We start from the raw sequence: 22223 nt of genomic DNA, 5'->3' as shown, positions 1-22223 counted from the left end.
TTTTCATTTTTATTGGGGGAGGGGATTTTTCTAATTTTTTTTCTAAACACTTTTTATGTCCCCATAGGGGACTATTTATGGCAATCATTTGATTGCTAATACTGTGCAGTGCTATGCATAGGGCATAGCACTGATCAGTATTATCAGCTATCTTCTGCTCTGGTCTGCTTGATCTCAGACCAGAGCAGAAGACGCCGGGAGACGGATGGAGGCAGGTGAGGGGGACCTCCGTCCGCCATTCCAGATGATCGGTTCGCCGCGGCAGCGCTGCGGGTGATCTGATCATCTATTTTAACATGCGCATTGCCGCAGATGCCATGATCTGCATTGATCACGGCATCTGAAGGGGTTAATGGTAGACGTCCGCACCATGGCAGATGTTGGCCATTACCGGCGGGTCCTCAGATGCTGATAGCAGCCAGAACCTGCCGTGCATGACGCGAGCTCGTGGTCATACACAGGACGTAAATGTACGTCCTGGTTTGCAAAGTATCGCCAAGCCAGGACCTACATTTACGTCCATGGTCGTTAAGGGGTTAAAGAGTATCTTTCATGATCTTGTTATATTTTATAATCCTCCCAGTTCACTGCCCCCATCATGATAAACCACCCCCTGCCTTTATTTTGTGTATTATTTTCTGCTCAGTCTTATTCAGATTTACAGACTGAGAAGGAGTGTTCCCCAGCAGACATGACATCATCTGAAGCCATACAGGGTAGAACTTCTTCCCTTACTTTGCTACACACAGCCCAGAGCAGTTTAGTGTGAGATGAGCTATAATTGGTTAAGGCTGACTCCCACCCCCCTCTCCCTTCACCCCAGCACTCCAGTCTGCATTTCCTGCTTTTGGACTTCCGGCAGGCCAGCAGGAGTCCAAAGTCTGTGCAAGAGATGGGGGAAATGTGCTCTGAACAAGTAGGGAGACACCTAGTGGCAGCTTTTTTAAACACAAATAAATATAGAAAACTTAATTTTTTTTTCTTTTAACAAAGTACATTAGAAAGATTTTTTTTATTTACCATAAGGAGTTCAATAGCAATAAATATTTTAATAAGAGTGCCCATTTAAGGACCAGGCCATTTTTATTGTATAGTTTTTTCCTCCTCCCCTTCTAAAAATCATAATGCTTTCAATTTTGCACCTATAGACCCATATCAGGGCTTGTTTTTTGCATCAATCATTTCACCACAAAATCTGTGGCGAAACAAAAAAAAACAAAAAAAAAAAAAATATATATATATATATATATATATATATACATATATATTTGTGGGGTAAAACTGAAAAAAAAAAAAAAAACATGCCATTTTGTAACTTTTGGGGGCTTCCGATTCTATGCAGTGCACTTTTCGGTAAAAATGACACCTTATTTTTATTCTGTAGATCCATACGATTAAAATGATACACAATTTATATAGGCTTTATTTTGTTTTACTGCTTTTAAAAAATAACTTTTTGTGCGGAAATTAGCATGTATAAAAATGTCATCTGGTCCCTTTAACTGTTTAATTTTTCCATATACTGGGATTTGTGAGGGCTCATTTTTTGCGCCGTGATCTGTAGTTTTTATCGGTGCCCTTTTGGTTTTGATGGGGCTTTTTTGATTGCTTTTTATAATTTTTTTTAGGGTATACAGAGTGACCAATAATACGCAATTCTGGACTTTGGTATTTACCATGGTCGACTGGAGCATCGAGGCACCTATGGGATGGCGAGAAGGCAGGTAAGGGCCCTCAGGCCGTCCTCTCAGCTGATCAGGGGACACCATTGTTTCACTGTGGATCCTGAGCAGCCAGGATTGTTTATTTTTTTTTCAATTTTGATTGCGGCATCTAAAGGGTTAATGACGGGCATTACCAACGATCGGTGATGCCCGGCATTAGCCATAGGTCCTGGCACCTGATAGCCGCTGGGAACATCCTGCTGTGACATGCGTGTCACGATTTGGCAGGCTGGATGTGGATCCTCTGTGTCAGCGAGGGATTGGCGTGGACCGTGTCGGTGGACCGGTTCTAAGATGCTAACCAGTAGCGGGATGGTCTTGCTGCGGCGGTAGCAACCAGGTCGTATCCACCGGCAACGGCTCAACCTCGCTGACTGCTGAGAAGGCGTGGGACAGAAGGACTAGGCAGAGGCAAGGTCAGACGTAGCAGAAGGTCGGGGCAGGCGGCAAGGTTCGTAGTCAAATAGGAATAGCAGAAGGTCTGGAACACAGGCTTTGGAGAACACTAAACGCTTTCACTGGCACAAGGCAACAAGATCCGGCAAGGAAGTGCAGGGGAAGTGAGGTAATATGGACAGGGAGCAGGTGGAAGCTAATTAGGCTGATTGGGCCAGGCACCAATCATTGGTGCACTGGCCCTTTAAATCTTAGAGAGCTGGCGCGCGCGCGCCCCAAGGAGCGGAGCCGCGCGCGCCAGGACGTGACAGCCGGGGACCGGGACGGGTAAGTGACTTGGGATGCGATTCGCGAGCGGGCGTGTCCCACTATGCGGATCGCATCCCCGCCGGCAATGTCAGTGCAGCGCTCCCGGTCAGCGGGTCTGACCGGGGCGCTGTGCCGAGCGCTCCGGGGAGGAGCAGGGACCCGGAGGGCTCGGCGTAACAGTACCCCCCCCCCCCCCCTTAGGTCTCCCCCTTTTTTTGTCCGGTAACTGCTTCACGTGGGACGAGGACACTGGGAGCGATTGTAGGGTTTCCTCATCAAAGGCAGGCAGTTCAGAAGGAGTGGGAATGGGGAGGGAGGGCAGAGGGTGAAGCTTGGCACGGGGCAGAATGTTACCAGGACGGGGGCTATGGGGAGGCAAAGCATAGTCCTGATAGGCCTTGGGGAGACCAGGTGTAGGAGGAGGCACTGAGGCTTGCCTGACGGGACTGGGAGCAGACGTGAGGCATTTCTTGCGGCAAGCAGGGCCCCAATTCTTGATCTCCCCAGTGGTCCAGTCAAGGGTGGGAGAATGATGCTTGAGCCATGGCAGACCGAGGAGGACTTCAGAGGTGCAGTTGGGAAGGACGAACAATTCAATCTTTTCGTGATGGGGTCTAATGCACATTAAGAGGGGTTCTGTGCGGTAACGCACAGTACAGTCAAACTTTACTCCGTTGACCGAAGAAATGTAGAGCGGCTTGACGAGACAGGTCACCGGGATGCAGAACTTATTCACCAAAGAGTCCAGAATAAAATTTCCAGAAGCACCAGAGTCCAAGCAGGCCACGGCTGAGAAGGAGGAGTTGGCAGAAGGAGAAATCCGCACGGGCACAGTGAGACGTGGAGAAGCAGACTTTGTACCAAGAGACGCCACACCCACGTGAGCTGGGTGCGTGCGTGCGTTTACCAGACGTGGAGGGCGAATAGGGCAATCCACCAAGAAATGTTCGGTACTGGCTCAGTACAGACATAAATTTTTATCCCTACGGCGAGTCCTCTCTTCATGGGTCAGACGAGACCGATCCACTTGCATAGCCTCCTCGGCGGGAGGCACAGGGGTAGATTGCAAAGGATACTGTGAGAGAGGTGCCCAGAGAGCAAGGTCTTTTTCCTGGCGGAGCTCCTGGTGTCTCTCAGAAAAACGCATGTCAATGCGGGTGGCCAAATGGATAAGTTCTTGCAGGTTGGCAGGAATCTCTCGTGCGGCCAGCACATCCTTGATGTTACTGGATAGGCCTTTTTTAAAGGTCGCGCAGAGAGCCTCATTGTTCCAAGATAATTCGGAAGCGAGAGTACGAAATCGGATGGCGTACTCGCCTACTGAAGAATTACCCTGGACCAGGTTCAGCAGGGCAGTCTTGGCAGAAGAAGCTTGGGCTGGTTCCTCGAAGACACTATGGACTTCAGCGAAGAAGGACTGGACTGTGGCTGTGGCAGGATCATTGCAGTCCCAGAGCGGTGTGGCCCAAGACAAGGCCTTTCCAGACAGAAGACTCACTACGAACGCCACCTTAGACCGTTCTGTAGGAAATTGGTCCGACAACATCTCCATATAGGGAACATTGAGACAGAAAGCCACGGCAGAGTCTAGAGTCCCCATCAAATTTGTCCTGCAGGGACAAGCGGAGGCTAGGAGCGGCCACTCGCTGCGGAGGAGGTGCAGGAGCTGGCGGAGGAGATGGTTGCTGCTGTAGCAGTGGCAGAAGTTGCAGTAATGTGTCAACTGCGACAGCTGCTGTCCTTGTTGGGCAATTTGCTGCGATTGCTGAGCGACCACCGTGGATAGGTCAGCGAGACTTGGCAGCGGCACCTCAGCGGGATCCATGGCCGGATCTACTGTCACGATTCGGTAGGCTGGATGTGGATCCTCTGTGTCAGCGAGGGATTGGCGTGGACCGTGTCGGTGGACCGGTTCTAAGATGCTACTGGTATTCACCAGAGCCCGCCGCAAAGCGGGATGGTCTTGCTGCGGCGGTTGCAACCAGGTCGTATCCACCGGCAACGGCTCAACCTCGCTGACTGCTGAGAAGGCGTGGGACAGAAGGACTAGGCAGAGGCAAGGTCAGACGTAGCAGAAGGTCGGGGCAGGCGGCAAGGTTCGTAGTCAAATAGGAATAGCAGAAGGTCTGGAACACAGGCTTTGGAGAACACTAAACGCTTTCACTGGCACAAGGCAACAAGATCCGGCAAGGAAGTGCAGGGGAAGTGAGGTAATATGGACAGGGAGCAGGTGGAAGCTAATTAGGCTGATTGGGCCAGGCACCAATCATTGGTGCACTGGCCCTTTAAATCTTAGAGAGCTGGCGCGCGCGCGCCCCAAGGAGCGGAGCCGCGCGCGCCAGGACGTGACAGCCGGGGACCGGGACGGGTAAGTGACTTGGGATGCGATTCGTGAGCGGGCGCGTCCCGCTATGCGAATCACATCCACGCCGGCAATGTCAGTGCAGCGCTCCCGGTCAGCGGGTCTGACCGGGGCGCTGCAGAGAGAGAGACGCCGCAAGTGCTCCGGGGAGGAGCAGGGACCCGGAGCGCTCGGCGTAACAATGCGCTTAGCTTCTGAGCGTGTGTCATAGAAGGTAAGTGAGACAAGGGCGGACATGTATGCCTTTTGTCCTTAAAAAGGTTAAAATCCATGACTTTTTTATTTTTTCACCTACAGACCCATTTGAGGGCTTGTTTTTTGCGCGACCAGTTGTACTTTGTAATTACATCTTTTATTTTACCATAAAACTAAAATATTTACTGGTGGAAAATTATAAGAAAACTGCAATTTTGCTACTTTTGGGGGTTAGGTTTTTACGCAGTGCACCTTATCTGACCCCTATAACTTTTATTTTTCTCTATACAGGGATATATCAAGGCTCATTTTTTGCAGCTATACCAAATATGTAACTTTTTCTTTTTTTTGTAAAACAGGAAAATAAGGGTGATTAGGAGGGGGTTTTATATAATTTTAGAAACTTTTTTTTATATAACACTTTTTAAGTCCCCATGCAATAATTAGATTGCGTTTACTGTATAATGCTATGCTTATGGCATAGCATTATACAGTGTGATCGGCGATCCACTGATGTAACCTGGCTGAGCCAAGATACATCAGTAAATCGGAGATTGTTTGCAGGAGGCAGGAGACCCTCCTTCGCCATTTAAGCTCATGGTACCCCCTCTATCACATCAGTTCGGTGAGCTGCTCTGAGTTACCGCAGATGTTTTACTTTAACTTTAGACACTGTGATCGGTCTTGATCACAGTGTCTAAAGGGTTAAATGACCAGCAACGGTCATTAGCAATAAGTGTTCGGCTATTGATAGTAACTGACACTCACTGCTCTGAAGCAAGCGCAACTCCTGCACTACGCCCTCGCATCCTGGTGCTTAAGGACGGAGGGCGTACCTGTACGCCCTCCGTATTTACGATCACCAATTGGTTATCGGACCGGGATGACTGCTGATATCTATCAGCAGGCATCCCATGGCAATGCCCAGGGAGGTCCTGAGACCCACCCCCCATGTCGGCGATCTCTGCAAATCGCCGGTCGATTTAGACCGGCGATTTGCGGCAATTCCTGGCCAATCGGGTCACTGGTGACCTGATCACCCGGAAAATAAGAATGATTGGAGCTGTCAGAGACAGGCTCGATCATCCTGAAGGATAGGAGTGGGGTGGCAGGGGTGCCCCTCCTCCTATCCCCTGCCATTGGTTGGTCAGAACTGACCGACCAATGGTAGTTGGGGGCAGGGGGGGGGGGTTAAAGTTCCCCCACTCTGCCCACTGATCGATGTCCGGCCAGAGTGGGGGGAACAAATGGGGCAAGGGGAGGAGCATGGCCGGCTTACCGTGCGGCATCGGAGCAGCAGCGGCGGCCTTCTAAAAGTTGCAAAACTGCAACTCCCTGCATGCCCAGGGAGCCAAAGGCTGTCTGGGCATGCTGGGAGTAGTGGTTTTGCAATATCTTGAGGGCCACAGTTTGGAGACCACTGTCTAGTGGTCTCCAAACTGTGGTCCTCCAGATGTTGCAAAACTACAACTTTCAGCATGCACTGACTGTCTGGGCATGCTGGGAGTTGTAGTCTTGCAATATCTGAAGTGGCACAGTTTGGAGACCACTATACGGTGGTCTCCAAACTGTAGCTCTCCAGATGTTGCAAAACTACAATTCCTAGCATGCCCAGACAGGGATGCTGGGCGGTGTTGTTCTGCAATATCTGGCCCTTCAGATGTGGCAGAACTACATCTCCCAGCATGCCTGGACAGTCTGGGCATGCTTGGAGTTGCACTTTTGCAACATCTGGAGGGCTACAGTTTGGAGACCACTACTTAGCGGTCTCCAAACTGTTCTTTCCCAGTTGTTGCATAACTACAACTCCTAGCATGCCCAGACTGTCCAGACATGTTGGGAGTTGTAGTTCTGCGACATCTGAAGGGCCAGATATTGCAGAACTACACCGCCCAGCATCCCTGACTGACTGGGCATGCTGGTAATTGTAGTTTTGCAACAGCTGTAGGCACACTGGTTGGGAAACACTGAGCCAGAATCTGTTTCCTAACTCAGTGGTTCCCCACCAGTGTGCCTACAGCTGTTGCAAAACTACAACTCCCAGCATGTACGGTCTGTCAGTGCATTCTGGGAGTTGTAGTTTTGCAGCAGCTGAAGATTTGGGGCGCATTCACACGGACGGATTAGGGTACATTCACACGGACGGGTTTACAGTGAGTTTCCTTCTACAAGTGTGAGCTGTGGAAAAATTTTCTGTCGCAGTTCAAACTCCCAGCAGAAAACTCACTGTGAATCCCTGCCAGTGCAAATGTACCCTAAAAACACTACACTACTCTACACTGACACAAAATAAAAAGTAAAACACCACATACACACCCTTACACCTCCCCCTCCCCAATAAAAATGAAAAACATCTGATACGGCATTGCTTCCTAAACGGAGCCTCCAGCTGTTGCAACAACTCCCAGTATTGTCGGACAGCCATTGACTGCAACAGCTGGAGGCACCCTGTTGGGGAAACACTGCCGTTGGGTTTTGGTGGAGACTAGCGCCATTCTTGTATCCAGGTTTGCTCCTATTGCAAATTCTTAATTTAGGCCTCTCTCACTTCAGTGCCCTGTCGTATTTCAAGGCAACAGTTTAGCGTGTCACGATTCGGCTAGCTGGTTGTGGATCCTCTGTGTCAGCGAGGGATTGGCGTGGACCGTGCCGGTGGACCGGTTCTAAGATGCTACTGGTATTCACCAGAGCCCGCCGCAAAGCGGGATGGTCTTGCTGCGGCGGTAGCAACCAGGTCGTATCCACTAGCAACGGCTCAACCTCGCTGACTGCTGAGAAGGCGTGGGACAGAAGGACTAGGCAGAGGCAAGGTCAGACGTAGCAGAAGGTCGGGGCAGGCGGCAAGGTTTGTAGTCAATATGGCAATAGCAGGAGGTCAGGAACACAGTATGGACAAACACAGTAAAGCTTTCTCAAGGCACTAAGGCAACAAGATCCGGCGAGGGAGTGCAGGGGAAGTGAGGTATAAGTAGGGAGTGCACAGGTGCAAGCTAATCAAGGTGATTGGGCCAGGCACCATCATTGGTGCACTGGCCCTTTAAATCTCAGAGCGCTGGCGCGCGCGCGCCCTAGAGAGCGGAGCCGCGCGCGCCAGAGCATGACAGCCGGGGACCGGGACAGGTAAGTGACCTGGGATGCGATTCACGGGCGGGCGCGTCCCGCTATGCGAATCGCATCCCCGCCGGCCATGTCAGTGCAGCGCTCCCGGTCAGCGGGTCTGACGGGGGCGCTGCAGGGAGAGAAACGTCGCGAGCGCTTCGGGGAAGAGCAGGGACCCGGAGCGCTCGGCGTAACATAGCGCCACATATGGGGTATTTCCATATTCAGGAGAAATTGCGTTACAAATTTTGGGGGGATTTTTCTCCTTTTACCCCTTATGAAAAGGTAAAGTTGGGGGCTACACCAGCCTGTTAGTGTAAAAAAATAAAACATTTTACAATAACATGCTGGTGTTGCCCCGTACTTTTCATTGTCACAAGAAATAAAAGGAGAAAAAGTTTTTTCTAATTTGTAACGCAATTTCTTCAGAGTACAGAAACACTCCATGTGTGGATGTAAAATGCTCTGCTGGCGCACAACAAGGCTCAGGAGTGAGAGCGCACCATGTACATTTGAGGCCTAAATTGGTGATTTGAACAGAGGTGGCTGATAGTTACAGCAGTTCTGACATGAACACAAAAAACACATTGGAAACTACACCCCTCAAGGAATGCAACAAGGGGTATAGTGAGCCTTAACACCCCACAGGTCTTTGACGAATTTTCATTAAAGTTGTACTTGAAAATAAAAAAATAGTTTTTTTCCTGAAATGCTGGTGTTACCCCAATTTTTTCATTTTCACAAGTGGTAATAGGAAAAAAAAAGCCCCCCAAAATTTGTAGCCCCATTTTTTCTGAGTAAGTGAATCCCCATATGTGGATGTAAAGTGCTCTGCGCGCAAACTACAATGCTCAGAAGAGAAGGAGCACTATTGGGCTTTTGGAGAGAGAATTAGGCTGGAATTGAAGACCATGTGTGTTTGCAAAGCCCCCATGGTGCCAGAACAGTGGACCCTCCCCACATGTGACCCCATTTTGGAAACTACACCCCACAAAGAATGTAACAAGGGATGCAGTGAGCATTTACACCCCACAGGTGTCTGACAGATTTTTTGAACAATCTTTTTCTCTTCTAAGCATTGTAGTGCACCCTCAGAGCACTTTACATCCACATATGGGGTATTTCTGTAATGGGGTTATAAATTTTGTGGGGCTTTTCCTCTTGGTACCCCTTGGGAAAATGAAAAATTTGGGGTAACACCAGCATTTTATTGAAAAAAACTATTATTTTTATTTTTACATCCCAATTTAACGAAAGTTCGTCAATCATCTGTGGGGTATAAAGACTCAATTTACCCCTTGTTACGTTCCTTGAGGGGTGGGATTTGCAAAATAGTGTGCCATGTTTTTTTTTTTTTTTTACTGTTCTGGCATCATGGGGGCTTCCTAAATGTGACATGCCCCCCAAAAACCATTTCAGCAAAATTTGCTCTCCAAAATGCCATTGTCGCTCCTTTCCCTTCTGAGCCCTCTAGTGCACCCACAGAGCACTTTACATCCACATATGAGACATTTCCTTACTCAAGAGAAGATGAATTACAAGGTTTTTACCTTTTACCCCTTGTAAAAATGGAAAAAAAAAATGGGGCTACAATAACATGTTAGTGTAAAAAAAATGGAGATTTAGATTTTTCTGATTACCGGCGACCACTGGTCCCTGAAAAATTCTGATTTAGAAATTTTCGTGAAAAATTGGAAAATTGCTGCTATACTTTGAAGCCTCTGATGTCTTCAAAAAGTAAAAACATGTCAACTTTATGATGCCAACGTAAAGTAGACATATTGGCCCTGATTTACTAAGAGTGGAGTGTTTATTCTGGAGTGATTTCAATATCATTCGTCTTTTTTTTCAGGCTTATTTACTATTCTGTCGCGCATTTCGGGGTTTTTTGTGTCGCACAAACTTCGAGCTAAAGAAATTAGTTGTATGAGTCAAAATAGTTTAGACTTGTTTGTTTAAAAATGTTTTCATCAATCAAAAGTATTCATGTGTTATAATTTGTTAAACATTACAACAATTATCCTTGTTTATCAGATTGGGTGTTAAATTGATTTAAATCTAATATTGCCCATAACTACCTACTATAATGATACCTTTTAATTTTTCAATAACATATTCTCTGAGCCAAAAATAAAAAAATAATATATATATATATATATATTAGGTGAAGTGAAATTGAAATAGTAAAAGATAATTTTGCAGATTTGGTGGTTTTCTTTTCTACGCCATTTACCTTGTGGTTGAGCTAACGTGTTGGTTTCATACTTTAGACCGGCCTGATTACAGCAATACCAGATTTGTATAGCTTCCGTCATGTTTTACTTATTTAAAAAAAATTCTGAACTTTTTTGAATTTTTTTAATTGCCATTTTATGACCCCTGCAGCTTCTTTTTTTTTTTTTTTTTTTTTTTGCATACCAGGCTGTACGAGGGCTCATTTTTTGCACCATCATCTGTTTTATGTATTGGTACCATTTTGGTATTGATCTGACATTTTAATCACTTTTTAACTTTTTTTTCTGGGATATTATAAAAATTGCAATTCTGTGGTTTGGTTATTTTTTTTACATTTACCGTACAAGATACATAATGTTATATTTTAATAGGTTGTACATTTACGCACGAAGCGATGCCAAATATGTTTATTTTTATTATATTTGCATGTTTTTATATAGGAAAAGGGGGTGATTTGAACTTTTAACATGAAGGGGTTAATGTGTGTCTTTTAAACTTTTATTAGAACTTTTTTTTTTTACACTATTAGACTTTTACGAGGAATCATTAGATTCCTCATACAGATGAATAGAGTTCTATTGAACTCCATTGATCTGTGTGCTCTGCGATCCATTGATAGAGCCTGGTCCAGCCAGACTCTATCAATGACAGAGCCACGGGACAGCAGGGAACAGAGGTAATCCCTCCGGCTACCTCTATAGTGGATCGCCCCCCTGCGATCACGCTGTGGGGGGGGGGCAATCCACCCCACTAGCCCGCCAGGGAGCATTCACATGTCCCTTTAGACGCCGCTGTCAGCTTTGACAGTGGTGATCTAAAGGGTTAATAGCCAGCCTCGGCGATTGCAGCATGCTAAGGGCCGGAAAAATTCACCTGCCCGGTGCCCGAACCTGCATGTCCCGGGCTTCGGGCGATAGGAATTCCACATCCCTGTACTCCCAATATTTTTTGTTTTTTGTCGGGAACATGCCCATTTTTGCATAAAACACGCCCATTTCAGAGTGAAAGAAAAACACCCAGAGTGGTTTCTAAAATGGCGGTATAAAATTTGGTCGCATAAATAGTTGCACAGACGTTGCGACTAAAATTTTGGCGCAATAACCGAGAAAAAGAGTTGGATGGACTTTAGTAAATGAGGGCTATTGTGTATGTGAATCAATATGTAATTTATTTGACACGTCCCTTTTCCTTACAAGCAGAGAGCTTCAAAGTCAGAAAAATGCAAAATTTACAAATTTTTCCAGAAATTTGGGAATTTTTCACCAAGAAATTATGCAAGTATCGACGAAAATTTACCACTAACATAAAGTAGAATATGTCATGAAAAAACTGTCTCGGAATCAAATTTATAAGTAAAAGCATCCCAGAGTTATTAATGCATAAAGTGATAGTGGTCAGATTTTCAAAAAATGCTCCCGTCCTTAGGGTTATAATGGGCTCCATTCCTAAGGGAGTTAAGGATTCAGGGCACAAGAGCGTACCTGTATGTCCTTGGTTCTTAACAGGTTAAAAAAATAAAGAAGTGATCTGATTGGTTGCTATGGGCAACTGCACCACTGCTGTTCTGCCTTAGGTTTGATAAATCTCCCTTTTCTCTCATATATATATATATATATATATATATATATATATATATATATATATAAACCAGCAAGGAGACTCGTATTGAGGGGGCATGACCATGACATCACAAACCTCCGCCCCGCATCGCCAGTCATCTGGCACGGAGCAAAGTTCGCTCTGTGCACAGGATGTCTGGGGTGCCGCAGCTGAGATCGCGGGGTCCCCAGCGGCGGGACCCCTGCGATCAGATACCCCTTTGATAGGGGATAAGATGTTTAGGGGCAGAGTACCCCTTTAAGTGTTGTGGATTCAACCTTTCAGCATAATGGAATGCTACACAGAGAACAAGTCATGGATAGATGATAAGTAGTCATGGAGGGACGGCCCCTTCACCCTGACCATAAACCTGAGGTTTTAGACAGCTAAAAAGACTTGGAGCATTAACTGCTGACTCTTGGCATCGTCTTATGATAAATTCCAACGAGCGGCACATATCTGAGGAAAAAGGTTATCTGCCATGTTGGATTATTTTTCGTCATTTATCCTGCATTCGAAAATTCAACAAGTCTGCATCTTCTGAATGGAAGCCCAGACCAGGTGACCGGTCTCAGCAGAATGATCTCTCATTCCTTATCTTAAACACCAACCATGAATGACAAATTAGGGTATAGGAAAAGGTTAATGAAATATGTAAAAACTAACAGATCACTGTGAGCTATTCTAACAGTATATACAGTATCTCCTGTATAGACTCCAAGTTACACAACCTTTAACTCTTTTGGCCACCAGGTGGTGCCTATTCTATTTTCTGCTGAGCGATATTTACAGAATCTTTTTTGATTAACCCCTTGGGGACGAAGCCCATTTTCACATTAAAGCATACCCATCAGATCCAACAAAAAACATTTTTTTAATATATCACTCAGTACCTAATCCTGACCATATACATCTAATTTTTATGTGTCTAGCACCTTTATTTATTACACTTTTAATTTAGCTCACTAGTCTAAATTCCTCTCAAAGTGAGGGGGCGGGGCCTCATTGTGCAGGTCTCCGCCCCCTCCCTCAGTATGCTGTCTGCTCACATCTCCCCTAGCATTAGCAAAACTACAACTCCCACAAAACTACAACTCCCCTCACTGACAGTAGCGGGACACAAGCTGACAGTGGGAGGATTTTTCCTCCAGCTATGAGCCCTGCAGTCACAGCTGTCAATCAAGGAAGTGTGTCCATGACATAGGTGATGACGCATGGACACAGCAGGACTAGTATGTGTCCAAGCAGGCAGGGGGGGGGGGCAGTTGTTTGACTGGCTATTTCAGTATGAAATACTGAAAATTTTCCAATGAAGCAATTGCAAAACCTATTGGTTATACATGCTTTACAACATATGAAAAGTTTTTGGATCTGACAGTGCCCATTCAAGGACCAGGCCATTTTTTGCACATCTGACCACTGTCACTTTAAGCATTAATAACTCTGGGATGCTGTAACTTATGAATTTGATTCCAAGATTGTTTTTTTTGTGATATATTCTGCTTTATTTTTGTGGTAAATTTTCATCAATACTTGCATCATTTCTTGGTGAAAAATTCCAAAATTTCATGAAAAATTAAAAATGTTTGCATTTTTCTAACTTTGAAGCTCTCTGCTTGTAAGGAAAATGGACATTCCTAATAAATTATATATTGATTCCCATATACAATATGTCTACTTTATGTTTGCATCATAAAGTTAACAGGTTTTTACTTTTTGAAGATATCAGAGGGCTTCAAAGTGCAGCAGCAATTTTCCAATTTTTCAGGAAAATTTCAAAATCTGAATTTTTTAGGGACCAGTTCAGTTTTGAAGTGAATTTGAGGGTCTTTATGTTTGAAATACCCCATAATGGACCCCATTATGAAAACTGCACCCCTCAAAGTATTCAAAATTACATTCAGTAAGTTTTTTATTCCTTTAGGTGTTTCAGAGGAATAGCAGCAAGTTGAAGGAGAAAATGTAAGATCTTCAATTTTTACACTAACATGTTCTTGTAGACCAATTATTTTTTTTTTTTTTCATTTTTACAAGGGGTAAAAGGAGAAAAAGCCACCAAATAGTTTTTTTGGGGGGCATGTCGCATTTAGGAAGCCCCCATGATGCCAGAACAGCAAAAAGAAAAAAAAAAACACATGGCATACTATTTTTGAAACTACACTCCTCAAAGAACATAACAAGGGGTATAGTGAGCCTTAAATGGGTACTCCGCCCCTAGACATCTTATCCCCTATCCAAGAATAGGGGATAAGATGTCTGATCGCAGGGGTCCGGCTGCTGGGGACCCCCGCGATCTCTCCTGCAGCCCCCCGAGTCATCAGCTCTCCAGAGCTAAGTTTGCTCTGTGGCTGATGACAGGGGCCGGCGGTTTGTGACGTCATGGCCCCGTCTGTAGGTCTATACGATTACAAGAATACCCAATTTATGTAGGTTTTGTTTATTTTACTACTTTAAAATAATTATAACTACATGCACCAAAATTAGTATGCCTAACCCCTTAATGACAATAGACGTGTATACACGTCCAGGCAGGATGCACGTTCCCGCACCATGACGAGTATACACATCCATGGTTCACCCACGAGATCGAGGCAGGGACTCGGCTGTAACACACAGCCGGGACCCTGCCACACTGCTGGGACCAAAGAAAATTTTGGTCTTGGCAGTTTAATGTATTTCCTCCATTTCAGAAGTGACTTACCAAAATGATGTCCCACAAATAAAGAATTTGTGCAATTTTTTTCCACAGACTTTGAAATAATTCTAGCCATACAATAAGGGCTCAACGTACTCACTTTTGCCCTAGGTGAATACTTTAGGGGGTGTAGTTTCGAAAATGGGGTCACTTCGGGGGGTGCGGTATTGTTCTGACAGCTAGAATGCTTTGCAAGATGAAGTATGGCCCAAAGCCAAATGGTGCTCCTCTCCTTTTGGGTCCCACCATGTGGCCATGCAACCAAATATGGCCTAAGCGGGGGTATTACAGAACACGGGACAAACAGGGTAATAAAATATGGGGCACATTTCCTACATTTCAGATGTAAAAAATATGTCCCACAAATGATGCATTTGTGGGGAAAAAAAAAGAAAATTTAAATTTTTTCACTGATTTTGTAACCATTCCAGCTACACAAAAAGGACTCAAAGTACTCACTTTTGGTCTAGGTGAATACCTTAGGGAGCGTGGTTTCCAAAATGGGGTCACTTGTGGGGGTTCTGTATGGTTCTGGCAGCTAAAACCCTTTACAGGCATGAAGTGCGGCCTATAATCTATTCGGCCTAAAATGATGCCCTGAAAGCCAAATGCCGCTCCTAAAGCCCGATAGAGGGACTCAGGACTTACAGGTACGTCCTGAGTCCTTAAGGACTCGGGAACGGGGATGTACCTGTATGCCCTGGATCCTTAAGTGGTTAAGAAAGGATCTCCCAAATCTATCCACTGCCACTCCATTGTTAGCTGAAAGTCAATAGGGATTTATAAAAACCAAACTCACTGTCATTTTTCCTTTAGCATTTTTTTCACTTATCGTTTCCATTTTTTCACAGTTTTAGATTCAGAAGTATGTTTAGACTATGACGTTTCTTTAGACAAAATCTTGGCGTTTCTCTCCCATGGAAGTCTATAAAAGAAAAAAAAAACATGTGGGTTTAGCATTGGCTTTTTTTCTGGGGGGGTGTTTACCCCCATTTCTACAATAGAAATCCTTGAGTTACATTATAAAAGAATCAAATCACATGACTTGTCAGGGAAAAAAAAGCCAAGACTAAAACCCAAAAGTTTCTAGTTGCATATTTTTCATGTAAAAAAAAAAATCACCAGAAAAGACCTAAGTGGAAACCTAGCCTGAATGAGGTTTGTTTAGAGGCCGATTATAAAGGCAGACAACTGTCAGCTAAGGGGGCCCGATAGGTCCTCCTCCTCCCCAATGCAGACTAAGGATCTATTCACACAGCAGAATTTCTGCTTGCAGAGTTCCACCTCAAATTAAAGCCCAAAGACTTCTATGGGATTCTGAACTCCCATTCACACTTCAGAATTTTCTCTTGTGGACCCTAAAGATCCCAGTTAAAGGGGTACTCCAACCCTAGACATCTTATTCCCTATCAAAAGGGTAGGGATAAGATATCTGATCGAAGGGGGACCCGCCGCTGGGGACCCCCGCGATCTCGGCTGCAGCACCCCAGATATCCGGTGAAGTTCGCTCCGTGCCAGATGACTGCCGATGCGGGGCGGAGACTCGTGACATCACGGTCACGCCCCACTCGTGACGTCATGGCCACACACCCTCAATGCAAAGTCTATAGACTTGCATTGAGGGGGAGTGGCCGGGATGTCACAAGCAGGGGGCGGGCGCGATGTTACGAGTCTCCGGCTCTGCACCCGACGCTCTCAATGGGTGAAGCAGGGAGCTTGCAATCGGACATCTTATCCCCTATGCTTTGGATAGGAGATAAGATGTCTAAGGGCGGAGTAACCCTTTAAGTAAGTTACTTTTCCTGCCATTAGCAGTAAATGCTGACTCCACAATGGCCATGTGGCATCACTAGCCCCAGCCTCAGCACTTTCACTCCTCCCTGCTGATATTTACATCAGTGATCCCACAATTTGCCACCTCACTAATTTGTTCAGGGATTATGGGGATTAAGATGCTATAAATATACACTGAGATATTCCACAGTGTTACTTTAATGTCAGAGCAGCATTTTCCTCTAAAGTAAACTATGGGGAGATGGAGGAGGGAACTCCCTGTATTTGCCACTTCATTAAGTTGCATGATACTCTGAGATCTAAGGAGGAATGAAAAGAATTCTGAAACTAATATATGACTAAAGTCTTCTTATCAAGTGCTTGGAGAAAACTATTGTGTCCTCAAGAACTTTAAAGTGTACTTGTACTTTCAAAAGATTATTTAAAACCAGCAAGGTTTTGTTAGATTAACCAGCGCTTACCGGGTGATTTTAGTGCACTTTCTGCTGTACATAGCGACTCCACCAGCAGAATAGTGAGTGCAGCTCTGGAGTATAATACAAGATATATCTCAGGATTAGTACAGGATAAGTAATGTACAGTGACCCCTCGACATACGATGGCCCCGACATACGATAATTTCAACATGCGATGGCCTCTCAGAGTCCATCGCATGTTAAAGGCAACATATGATGCATTTTTATGTCAAGGCCATCGCATAAACGGCTATCCGGCAGCGCTGACTGCTTCAGCTGCCGCCGGATAGCCGTTTACGGTGCCCCATGAGCTCCGGTGATGGTCACTCACCCTGTCCTCGGGGCTTTGGCGCGTCCTCTTCGGGATCCTCTGCATCGTTGGCGCTCTCCATTGACGTCATCACGTCGCTGCGCACGCCGTCCCATCATCCAATAGGAGCAGCGTGCGTAGCGACGTTATGGCGGCAACGGAGAGCGCGGATGCCGGGGAAGCAGAGGCCATGCTGGAGCGTCGGGGGCTCCTCGGGGATGCGGCGGCAGCGATGGACAGTGACATCCCGGGCAGCGGTGGCAAGCGGTGACGGTCCGGAGCGGCGGGGACAGGTGAGTACAACTTTCTCTAACAGTGGTCTACAACCTGCGGACCTCCAGATGTTGCAAAACTACAACACCCAGTATGCCCGGACAGCCAACGGCTGTCCGGGCATGCTGGGTGTTGTATTTTTTGCAACATCTGGAGGTCCGCAGTTTGTAGACCACTGTCCTATACTTTACATTGCACAGATCCCTCAACATACGATGGTTTCAACAAACGATGGTCCATTTGGAACGGATTACCATCGTATGTTGAGGGACCACTGTAATGATACATAGTGACTCCACAATAACAGAATAGTGAGCGCACTTCTGGAGCATACCAGATCATTCCTGATCCTGATACAATATTCAATATAGGATGTAACTCAGGTTTAGGAATATTATCTTGTTTATGCTGCTGGTGTGGAGTCACTCAGGGAGATTTATTAAAAACTGTGCAGAGGAAGAGTGGTGCAGTTGCCCATGGCAACCAATCTGATTGCTTCTTTCATTTTTCACAGGTCTCTTTAAAAGTTAAAGAAGCAATGTGATTGGTTGCCATGGGCAACTGTACCATTCTTCCTCTGCACAGTTTTTGATTAATCTCCCCCACTATGTACAATTACATTACTTATCCTGCACAGGGGATTACATAGTAATGTATATAGACAGTGGCCCTCATGGAGTGTCGGTTTGTATTTCTTTTTTTGTGTTTTCAACCTTTTTTTCACTTGGTATGTACTAATCTGTTGCACTTTTCCCCATAGTTTTAGTCGCAGGGAAAAATTCTGTTGCACGGTAATTTCTGTCAATGGGCCCATTGTGGTCTATGGAGATCTTGTGGCAAACGGGGTAGAAAGCTAAACAGCAGGGTCCTGGTAGTAATCTGGATGGGAGACCCTGGTGTAGGTTCGATTCCTGGGTTGATATACAGTGTTGGGAATATACTTTAATTAGGATAGACATGATTTTTTTAACCGTGGGAACTAGGTCAATTGGATACCACACATTACCTCCTGTGGTTCAAACACTTTCTTAACTATCAATTGACCCATATATGTCTATCCTAATTAAAGTATAATCCCAACACTGTATATCAACCCAAAATTGAACCCACACCAGGGTCTCCCATCCTACTACCAGGACCTTGCTGTTTAGCCTTCTACCCCGTTTGCCACTAGATCTCCATAGACCACAATGGGCCCATTGATTTCAATGGGCAAAAAATCACAATGTCATAGATCTACCCCATTCATTTCTATACACCACCAATAGACCCTGGAGACTGACGTCATACTCAGCCTCCAATGGCATTCAGACCCGGTAAACTTCAAATGTTTAATGGGTTAATGTATTCATGGAAATATGTATATATAAAGTACTGTATTCATATTTTTTTCTTTTTTTGGGGAATCACCATCTTTACTGAAACGATAGGGGAAAAAAAGTGTTGAAAAGACATTGAAAAATGTGTCAATAAAGCTAAAACCTTGCTTTAAAATTAAATTGTGCAAAAAAATGAACAAAAATTACAAGTAAGAATTGCTTGAAAAAGACGAGACAGGCAAAGGAGCAAACAGCCAGAGAATTTACTCCGCTTGCTGAAACTTTATACATGCTTCAAAGTGTTGGGTTTTCTTCCCAGATAATTCACATGAATTTCAGAGGGGTTTTAGGAAAAGATGAGTGATTTTGACTGAAATGTAGGGAACACACCCCTTTTCTCGAAAACAACGCCCATTTTGTAGTTTTTTTTTCACTCTAAGTGAATCAGATTCTGTCGGGTTTCTTCTGTCACACATTCTGTCGCACGTTCTGTGCGACAGAATTTAGGCGCAAGAACCGACGAAAAGAGTCAGAATCATGTTAGTAAATGAGGGCTAGTGACTCCAAAACAGTAGTAGTAGTAAGCGCATCCCTGGAAGTATTATACAGAGTGATCACTGACTTGGCTCCCTCCCAGGCTCTCTTGTTAGTGGCCTGGTGTTGTGGCGCTCTCTTCTTTCCTGGCTGCTTTGCTCTGGCGGCAACGAGAGGAGCGTGTTTAGGTAGACATGCCTGTGTATGGCTTTAGTGTGCTGGGGGGACCAGCCCAGCATTGTCACTTTAATGCCTTCAGCTGCGTCACTGAATCCTACCTGGCTACTTACTTAACTGGCTACCTACCTTACTACCAACCTACCTGGCTACCTACCTAAATAGCAACTTACATGGCTACCTACCTACTGATATATTTATCTACTGGGGGGATATTGATCTACCTACCTAAGGATGGATTTACTTCCCTGGCTACCTAGCTAAATACCTAGATGTCTAACTACCAACCTACCTCAATAGCTACCTAGCTGACTACCTTCTACCTATCAAACTAGCTACCTACATGGCTACCTACCTATCTACCAACATATTTACCTACTGGCCTACTGGGGGGGGGGGTTGTTTAATCTACTTACCTAAGGATGTATTTATCTCCCTGGCTATCTTGCTTGCTGGCTACCTTCCTACTGACGTATTTACCTACTTGGCGAGGATCAATCTACCTACCTAAGGATGTATTTACCTGTTAGAGGGAAGGCTATCTAATAAGAGATTTAAATACTGTGTGACTTACCTACCTATTTGACTATGTGACTTACCTGCCTACTTAATATGGGACCTACTATCCTGCCCACTTTTACTGTGCAAGACACAAAGAGGGTATTATTAATGTTCGATGTCCCATAGATGAGGAGATTATGTTGAGATGGGGAGGGCACTTGAAAAATGTGGAGTCTAACATTTTTGTTCTGCAGATGCTGAAGAGATGGGTTTTGGTGGGAAGAAGCCGTCATGGCGGTCTGACCTAGACAGAGAAGAAATGGAAAGAGTACAACTCTGATCAGAGAAGGCGTTACCTGTGAGTCCCTGGATGTAACTGTATACAGATCCTGTATTTTGTTGGTAATGTTGGTATCAGTGTATAGGATTTGGTCAGTAACAATATGATGATAATATGATGGTGATAATATTTTTACTTTTATACTGGTATTAATGGTAATGTTGGTCTCAGTATACAGGATTTAGTCAGTAACAGTACTATGCTACAAACAAGGAATTATGGGATTTGTAGTTTTTAGGGAACCAACTCCAACAGAAAATACCCAGTTCACAAAAACAGATAGCTTTATGATAATCTCATAACATAGCGATTTAGCTCCAAGACATGCACGGATTCTTCTTAAGCATGTCCATTACATTCTGGCAGGTACATAATAAAATCACCTTATGGTGGATAACCCCTTTAACACACACACACACACACACATATATTTTGTTGTATACCCTATTATACCTAACTATGATTAACATTTGGCCCCTCCCCCTTTTCTGCTCCACCCTCACGTGCCCACATACATGACCAAAGTGGGCTGCTTAGTCTGAAATACTATTTTTGATCCCAGTCAGCCCTGAGCAGCATCCATTGTGTTTCTTAGTGTAGCTATGAGATGCACAGTTAAAGAGGTATGTCAGGGTCATATTACATTGTGATCAATATAAATTGTATTGTACAGGTGTTTTTTCCTCATCTATTTGGTGTCTAAAACAAAGGAAGATTTCTACCTTAATTTGTCTACTGAAAGATCATTAAGACACGTACAAGGAGGATGGGTAGTCTGTGGTTTCCCACTTATTTAAGCCCAAAGGTGGACATGACCTTGGCTAAAACAGATGATCTACACTATTGTGGTAGGTTTCTATAAGTATGAAAGGCTGCACTTGGTTACTACATTCATGGCCGTTAGTGTTGGCACCCCTGACATTTTTCTAGAAAATTAAGTATTTCTTACAGAAAAGGATTGCAATAACACATGTTTTGCTATACACATGTTTATTCCCTTTGTGTGTATTGGAACTAAACCAAAAAAGGAGGATAAAAAGCAAATTGGACATAATGTCACACCAAACTCCAAAAATGGGCTGGACAAAATTATTGGTACCCTTAACTTAATATTTGGTTGCACACCCTTTGGAAAAAATAACTGAAATCGATCACTTCCTATAACCATCAATAAGCTTCTTACACCTCTCAGCCGGAATGTTGGACCGCTCTTCCTTTGCAGACTGCTCCAGGTCTCTTATTGGAAGGGCGCCTTTTCCCAACAGCAATTTTAAGATCTCTCCACAGGTGTTCAATGGGATTTAGATCTGGACTCATTGCTGGCCACTTCAGAACCCATCCAGGGCTTTGTTGCCATCCATTTCTGGGTGCCTTTTGACGTATGTTTGGGGTCATTGTCCTGCTGGCAGACCCATGATCTTGGATGCAAACCCAGCTTTCTGACACTGGGCTGTACAGTGCGACCCAAAATCCATTGGTAATCCTCAGATTTCATGATGCCTTGCACACATTCAAGGCACCCAGTGCCTGAGGCAGCAAAACAACCCAAAAACATCATTGAACCTCCACCATATTTCACTGTAGGTACTGTGTTCTTTTCTTTGTAGACCTCATTCCTTTTTCGCTAAACAGTAGATTGACGTGCTTTACCAAAAAGCTCTATCTTGGTCTCATCGGTCCACAAGACGTTTTCCCAGAAGGATTTTGGCTTACTGAAGTTCATTTTGGCAAAATGTAGTCTTGCTTTTTTATGTCTCTGTGTCAGCAGTGGGGTCCTCCTGGGTCTCCTGCCATAGTGTTTCATTTCATTTACATATCGATGGATAGTTCGCGCTGACACTGATGCTCCCTGAGCCTGCAGGACAGCTTGAATATCTTTTGAACTTGTTTGGGGCTGCTTATCCAC

The 22223-nt window shown here is 44.9% G+C and overlaps 1 protein-coding gene across 9 annotated transcripts in view; it reads left to right on the top strand.

Annotated features, from left to right (window-relative positions):
- The window catches only part of MYOF (myoferlin), a 228335-nt gene that overhangs the window by 1400 nt on the left and 204712 nt on the right, over positions 1–22223 (top strand). For 3 of the 9 annotated variants that reach the window (XM_056529439.1, XM_056529437.1, XM_056529440.1), the window contains exon 2: positions 1629–1724. The exons of 3 other annotated variants lie outside the window; for them this stretch is intronic. In XM_056529439.1, coding sequence (XP_056385414.1) covers positions 1629–1724 — 96 coding nt within the window. Of the gene's footprint in view, positions 1–1628; positions 1725–18079; positions 18131–20317; positions 20336–21119; positions 21166–22223 lie in introns of those variants that run through there. 3 more of the 9 variants (XM_056529443.1, XM_056529447.1, XM_056529445.1) reach the window with 3 other exon arrangements.

Source organism: Hyla sarda, chromosome 7, assembly GCF_029499605.1.
Source record: "Hyla sarda isolate aHylSar1 chromosome 7, aHylSar1.hap1, whole genome shotgun sequence".
In the NCBI taxonomy this organism is placed as follows: Eukaryota; Metazoa; Chordata; class Amphibia; order Anura; family Hylidae; genus Hyla; species Hyla sarda.
The sequence above is the reverse complement of the archived record's forward strand: the minus strand, read 5'-3'. Positions and strand labels throughout refer to the sequence as shown.